The following is a 6,000-nucleotide window of genomic DNA, read 5'->3' as shown; positions in this document are numbered from 1 at the left end:
AAATGCCCTACATATAGAACAAAATTATATACTAATATGTATCTATACACAGCTCCCTTTACTCTTGTCTCATCTGAATATAAAGTTATTGAAACAATGAAACCTAAAGAGTTATATTTCAATGAGGATTTACATTCTGGCTATTCATATTTGAGTCATGCAACCATAAGGTAAAGAGTAGGCAAGCGCTGATATGGATATGTTATGGGTAAAAATATGCAATAACACATATGTTATTGTCATTTGGTATCGTATTTTTTAAGAGAAAAAGGCTAAGTACATACCCTGGACACCAGCAGGCCCAAGGCCAGATCAAGGATCATTCGTTTCACAAGACCAAAGCATGCTTCTAATGAGGCGAGGGGAATCAATACATGTGTTGTAACTAGCTCAGACATCTGGTATATAGCAGGGGTCGGGAACGGGTATAAATTGGAAGAGCCATACAAATATGAGCTAAAAAAAGCCAAGGAAGAGTTTGTACAATTATGAATTGCAAATTAGTCATGATGTAAAATAAGCCCAATGTCGTCACAAATGTCAACTTTTCTGACTTGTTTCTTTGAATCGATATAAAATGCAAAAGCTTAAGTGTATACTGTATTGTCGAGGATGAATAATGAATGGATCAGATCGGTAAGTGGTATCGTCAGGCAAATCTTCCCAGATTAAGACTCTACTGTATTAGCAAGACTCCAAGAGGCATCGCTGAATGCTTAGGGGAGGGGGAGACGTTGAATGGGATGTAGGTGCGTTGTGAGAGCTATTACAGAGTGTAAATGTTCAGAACAGACCTAGCCGTCCGTCAGCTATTAGTGAGTGAAATGCTCTGTGAGAATATCTGTTTCTATTTGACTGAGAGAGAATTTAGATTTTTAACCAGCTCCCGGCTCCTTTCTGACCAATCAGTTGGTTGTTTAGTTTAACAATGTTTTCTCTTCTGCTCCTTTCTGCTCTCTTTTCAGAACTCTGGAATCGGATCAACCGCACCTTTAAGAGGCTGTACATGCCTGGCGTGTGTGTGTTTCACTCCCCCCTAACCCTCACCTGCGTCTCCCCCAGAGGGGAGGACCACGCCACCTTTAAGGGATGATACATGCCTGCCGTGTGTGTGTGTGTGTGTGTGTGTGTGTGTGTCACTCCCCCCTAACCCTCACCTGCTTCTCCCCCAGAGGGATGACGAGGGCGGGCCCCATGCTGGGCAGGCTCCTCTGCCGGCCGTGCCTCCAGCTCCGCAGCGCCCTCTGCTGGGTGTCCAGGCGGCGGCGCTCCCTCTCCACGCTGCGCTGGCCGTCCCGCAGCCGCTCCAGGCTCTGCTGGTACTCCTCCAGCTGGCCCTCCAGCTCCTGCCTCCCGCGCCGCAGGCTCTCCGTCTGCAGGCCGCAGTGCCGCTCGCGCTCCTCCAGCCGGGCCTCCAGCGCCCCCTGCTGGCCGTCCCGGGCCTGGCACTCCCTCTCCCAGCGCTGGCGGTCCAGACGCAGGCGGCCCTGCTGCCGCAGCGCCGCCGCCGCCTCCTCCCGCCGCTTCTCCAGGTTGCGCTGCTTCTCCTGCTCCTGCAGGGAGGGGCCCCGCACGGAGGAGGAGGAGGAGGAGGAGGAGGTGGGGGAGGTGGAGGAGGTGGAGGAGGAGGCGTGGGACAGGGGTCTCTGGCCGCGGACGGAGGAGGAAGTGGAGGAGAGGAGGAGCTTCTGGACCTCGTGGCAGCTGTCCTGGATGCTCACCACGGCCTGGGGGGAGCCAACCATGAGGACATGTGGTATAAATATCTCACGAAAAAGAGAATCATTACTATTTTTCCTGTTTCCATCACTCTCTGTCTCTCTCTGTCTCTCTCTGTCTCTCTCTGTCTCTCTCTGTCTCTCTCTCTCTCTCTCTCTTTCTCTCTCTCTCTCTCTCTCTCTCTCTCTCTATATATATATATATATATATATATACACACAGGTACAAATACACATACAGGGTTCATGTCGTGTTTACATGTCCTAAAACAGGGTTACAATGTGCTACAATGTGTTGCGTGGGCCTACGTGTGTGGCACAGGCTTTGGGGTGAGCTGAGATGAAAGCCGCTGATGAACTGTTTCTTAAGAAGTAAATACGTCACCTGCAGACTGTAAAGCAACTGTGTCAGGCTTTGAACACTCTGGGCAACCTGCAAAGAAGAGAAGAGACAAGCAAAGGCCTGAAGCGACTCATGCAGGAAGCAAACAACTCAAAGGGATGTTGTGAACTCATTAAGTGACAAATTTGAGCACATTTCACTTTTGTGTAAACTTGAGGTTTTGACAAGGCTGGATTCAGGTGTCAAAGGAAGAATCCTCCATGTCAGCCTCAGGGGAGACACTGACATGTTTGTGGAACAACATGGAACGACATCAGGGTAATTCCCGGTCCTAACACTACTCTATTTATGGGAAATGTTTGTTTTTATGAGCTCATCAATAATTAACATTAGATTGAATTCTAATTCCGATTGACTACTAAATAAATAATTCAGGTAAATGCAAGCAATCTAAAGCCACACGTCTCCGGGGAGAGGGAAAGAGCTGAGGGCAGCATTAACCACTGGCATCCACTCTGACCGATGCTACTATTATAACATTCAGAGGTGGACGTCCAGTAAAGGTAGAAGCGGCCCCTGGCTGTGTTCTGAGACAACCGTAGTCAATCTATGCTAATTTAGATCTATATTTCTAGGTATTTTTCAAACTCTGATACCGTTGCACAAATCCAAAAATATAGTGCTGTTCATTATATATTATAATGAATACAAAATGCTATACACAAAATACAAACTAAATATCTAAATAATAATAACTAAATAAATACAAATAAAGACAGACATTCCTAAATAAAGAAGCGCTCCTCGTGTGGCAGGTGGTCTTCTGGTCTACCTTGATGCTGTCGCAGTCCTCTGGCCCCCTTCCATTCTGCAGGTGAGTCAAACTGTTGAGCGTGACAGAATCGCTCCACTCTGCCTCCCCCTCCCCCTCCCCCTCCCCCTCCCCCTCCTCCTCCTCAAACAGGGAGCCGGCGTCATGCAGGGGGGAGAGAGGGGAGAGGAGCGGGGGGCTGGGCGGGAACACAGAGTCGCTCACGGTGTCCGGGCTGCAGGGGGAGACGGCCAGGGGCTGCAGCATGGTCTTCAGGTTCTCAGCTGGGGGAGGAAGGAGAGAGGGGGGAGGGGGGAGAGAGGGGGGAGGGAGGAGAGAGGGGGGGGGTGGAGAGAGGGGGGAGGGAGGAGAGAGGGGGGAGGAGAGAGGGGGAGGGGGGAGAGAGGGGGAGGGAGGAGAGAGAGGGGAGGGAGGAGAGAGGGGAGGGAGTAGAGACGGGGGGGAGGGAGGAGAGACGGGGGGAGGGAGGAGGGACGGGGGGAGGGAGGAGGGACGGGGGGAGGGAGGAGGGACGGTGGTCAGTACTGAGGGGTCACAGGACGATAGAAGTTTACAGCACATTTTAGCTTTCAATCATTTGTTTTTTATTTGTATTTGTTTCTATCACAAAATTTCTATTTTCTCTTGAGCTGAGCTGCTGTGACAAGTGAATGTCCCAAGTGTTGGGTTCATAAAGTTTGAGTTCATTTTATATTAATAATGATGCTTCCACACTCAAAATGCAATCTATCCAACTAATATCATTTGCAATATTGTGTGTTATGTATTATGTGTGTGACGCACAGAATTCTAAAAAATAATGTTTGGCAGCAACAGATAAATAATAAAGATGATATTACCATAATCTCTCTCGATTCACTTCCCTCAACCTGGTATCAGTGATACGAATGCGTCAATGTTTTCTCTTTGAATGCGTACACAGTCAGTTACCCAACCTTATTGGATGCATAATTAAGAGTGTAAGTTCCTTTTCGTAAAGCACTATTGACGACACTGTGTCTACCACAAGTCAGGGAACAACTGTAAAGACAGACAGACGGACGGACGGACGGACGGACGGACGGACGGACGGACGGACGGACGGACGGACGGACGGACGGACGGACGGACGGACGGACGGACGGACGGACGGACGGACGGACGGACGGACGGACGGACGGACGGACGGACGGACGGACGGACGGACGGACGGACGGACGGACGGACGGACGGACGGACGGACGGACGGACGGACGGACGGACGGACGGACGGACGGACGGACAGACAGACAGACAGACAGACAGACAGACAGACAGACAGACAGACAGACAGACAGACAGACAGACAGACAGACAGACAGACAGACAGACAGACAGACAGACAGAAGACAGACAGACGATACATATAGATGGCGGGACCTACTCTCCTGCAGCGCGGCAGCCAGCCACACGGCGGCCTGTGGGACCTCCTCGGCGTGGGGCTGCACCCGTACGCGTGACTCCAGCTGGGACACGTCCATCTTCCAGTGGAGCGCGATGGTCTCTGCGTAGATCCCCAGCTTCTCCTCCAGGCTGGAGACGATCTGCTGGTCTCGGCTCATCAGGCTCTCTGGGGGAAACACGTTTTAATAAGGATAAGAATGTTGCGACGCACAAAGTAGCAAGGTGAGAGTATGGGGTCGATGTGTGTCAGGGTGGGCTTTGTGGCTGAATGACGATGCCAGGGGGTCTTCTCCTAAGAAGTCACCTTGCAGTTTGTGGATCTTTTGAATGCGGGCCTCGGCCGCTCGCTTCTCGTCCTCTGATTCGCTGGTGTAGTCGTCCTCTTCCTCTGGACAGCTGGAAAGATGGAGCGACAGACAATCAGCTGAAAGCAGACCAAACGCTAGACAGACAGTCCGAACAGACGGACAGACAGGGAGTAAACTCCGACAGACAGACAAAGCGATTGACAGGGAGTCCAAACAGACGGACAGACAGACAGTAAAATCAGAAAGACAGACCAAGCGATAGACAGACAGTCCAAGATCTGGTTCAGACTTGGATGACTACTCAGTGTAACATTTTTGCTACACACGACTCCTCAGCGGTGAAGCTCACCTCTCCACGGCCTCGCGGATCAGCCTCATCCAGGTGTTGCGTTCATCCTTGGAGGCGGCGTGGACCTCGTACATCTCGGGGCCGGCGGCCGAGGCGCTGATCAGGAACATGCCCCGCTCCTCGTTGGCCACCTCCCGCACAATCAGCTTCTGCAGCGAGATCACCGAGGGCTTCTGGTCCTGAGGGTCAGGGGCCGGGCAGGGGTCAGGGGGTCAGGGCTCAGGGGTTTGTTTGTTCATGAAAGATAAGGCTGGTACCCCTCTTCCGCACTTATTGTATGTTGTGTGTTATCTTTTGTGCATCTTATCCTAGCTATCTTTGTTGTGTACGGGGAATGGGTTAACCTTACAATTGTAATGGCTTCTGACTTGTTTCGATGAATATCTTTAATGTTCTTCTGACAAATGTACTTATTGTGAGGCGCTTTTGATAAAAGTGTCTGCTAAATGCTCTAAATGTAAATGTAATGGATAACTGGGTGATGATCAACCCATTATAACTTTTCATCCTGGCTTTGATCAAATATCTGTTACCAACATCATTGCTACAAAATCACTTTGGTGTGCCGTTTCAGCCTCAGAGCATTTTGAATGACCGCGCCCGCCACAATTGTTAACCTTAGCAGAATAGCCCTTTGGTCTGTGTGATAAGATATTTAATAAAGCACTTGTAGAAATTAACAAACCCCTCATTGACCGACGGATATTGAATCAAAAAGACCAAAGTTCCATACTGCCATTATTGTTCGAGAGGCTCATGCTTAATGCTCTTCGGTAGAATCGGTACAAGGAAGTAAATTTGATGTTTTGGTGAAGCCAGGAGAGACGGTTGGGATGGGTTGATTACCAAGACCGGTATTTTCTTTTTAAACAAGCACTCTAGTGGGAGTGGCTCAACTGTTGTGCCATCAGCATTGTTGTCTAATACACAGTGTTGGGTTCTTTGTTCAAGAAGGACCTTATCTGCAAGTACAGCAGGCTAGCCTGGCTATTGCCAGACCAAGCTCAATCGTAGATTGCACGTTGGTC

General features: G+C 49.9%; 1 protein-coding gene across 7 annotated transcripts in view; it reads right to left on the bottom strand.

Annotated features, from left to right (window-relative positions):
- Positions 1-63: 63 nt before the first annotated feature.
- The window catches only part of arhgef28a (Rho guanine nucleotide exchange factor (GEF) 28a), a 36,398-nt gene continuing 30,461 nt past the window's right edge, over positions 64-6,000 (bottom strand). For 2 of the 7 annotated variants that reach the window (XM_060050434.1, XM_060050435.1), the window contains exons 29-34: positions 4,973-5,151; positions 4,620-4,711; positions 4,296-4,481; positions 2,894-3,156; positions 2,104-2,151; positions 65-1,727 (exon numbers count right to left, since the gene is read on the bottom strand). In XM_060050434.1, the coding sequence (XP_059906417.1) occupies positions 1,137-1,727; positions 2,104-2,151; positions 2,894-3,156; positions 4,296-4,481; positions 4,620-4,711; positions 4,973-5,151 (1,359 nt within the window). In that variant the 3' untranslated portion in view covers positions 65-1,136. Of the gene's footprint in view, positions 1,728-2,103; positions 2,152-2,893; positions 3,157-4,295; positions 4,482-4,619; positions 4,712-4,972; positions 5,152-6,000 lie in introns of all 7 variants that reach the window. The other 5 variants (XM_060050438.1, XM_060050437.1, XM_060050436.1 and 2 more) reach the window with 4 other exon arrangements.

This window comes from Gadus macrocephalus, chromosome 4, assembly GCF_031168955.1.
Source record: "Gadus macrocephalus chromosome 4, ASM3116895v1".
Taxonomy (NCBI): domain Eukaryota; kingdom Metazoa; phylum Chordata; class Actinopteri; order Gadiformes; family Gadidae; genus Gadus; species Gadus macrocephalus.
The sequence above is the reverse complement of the archived record's forward strand: the minus strand, read 5'-3'. Positions and strand labels throughout refer to the sequence as shown.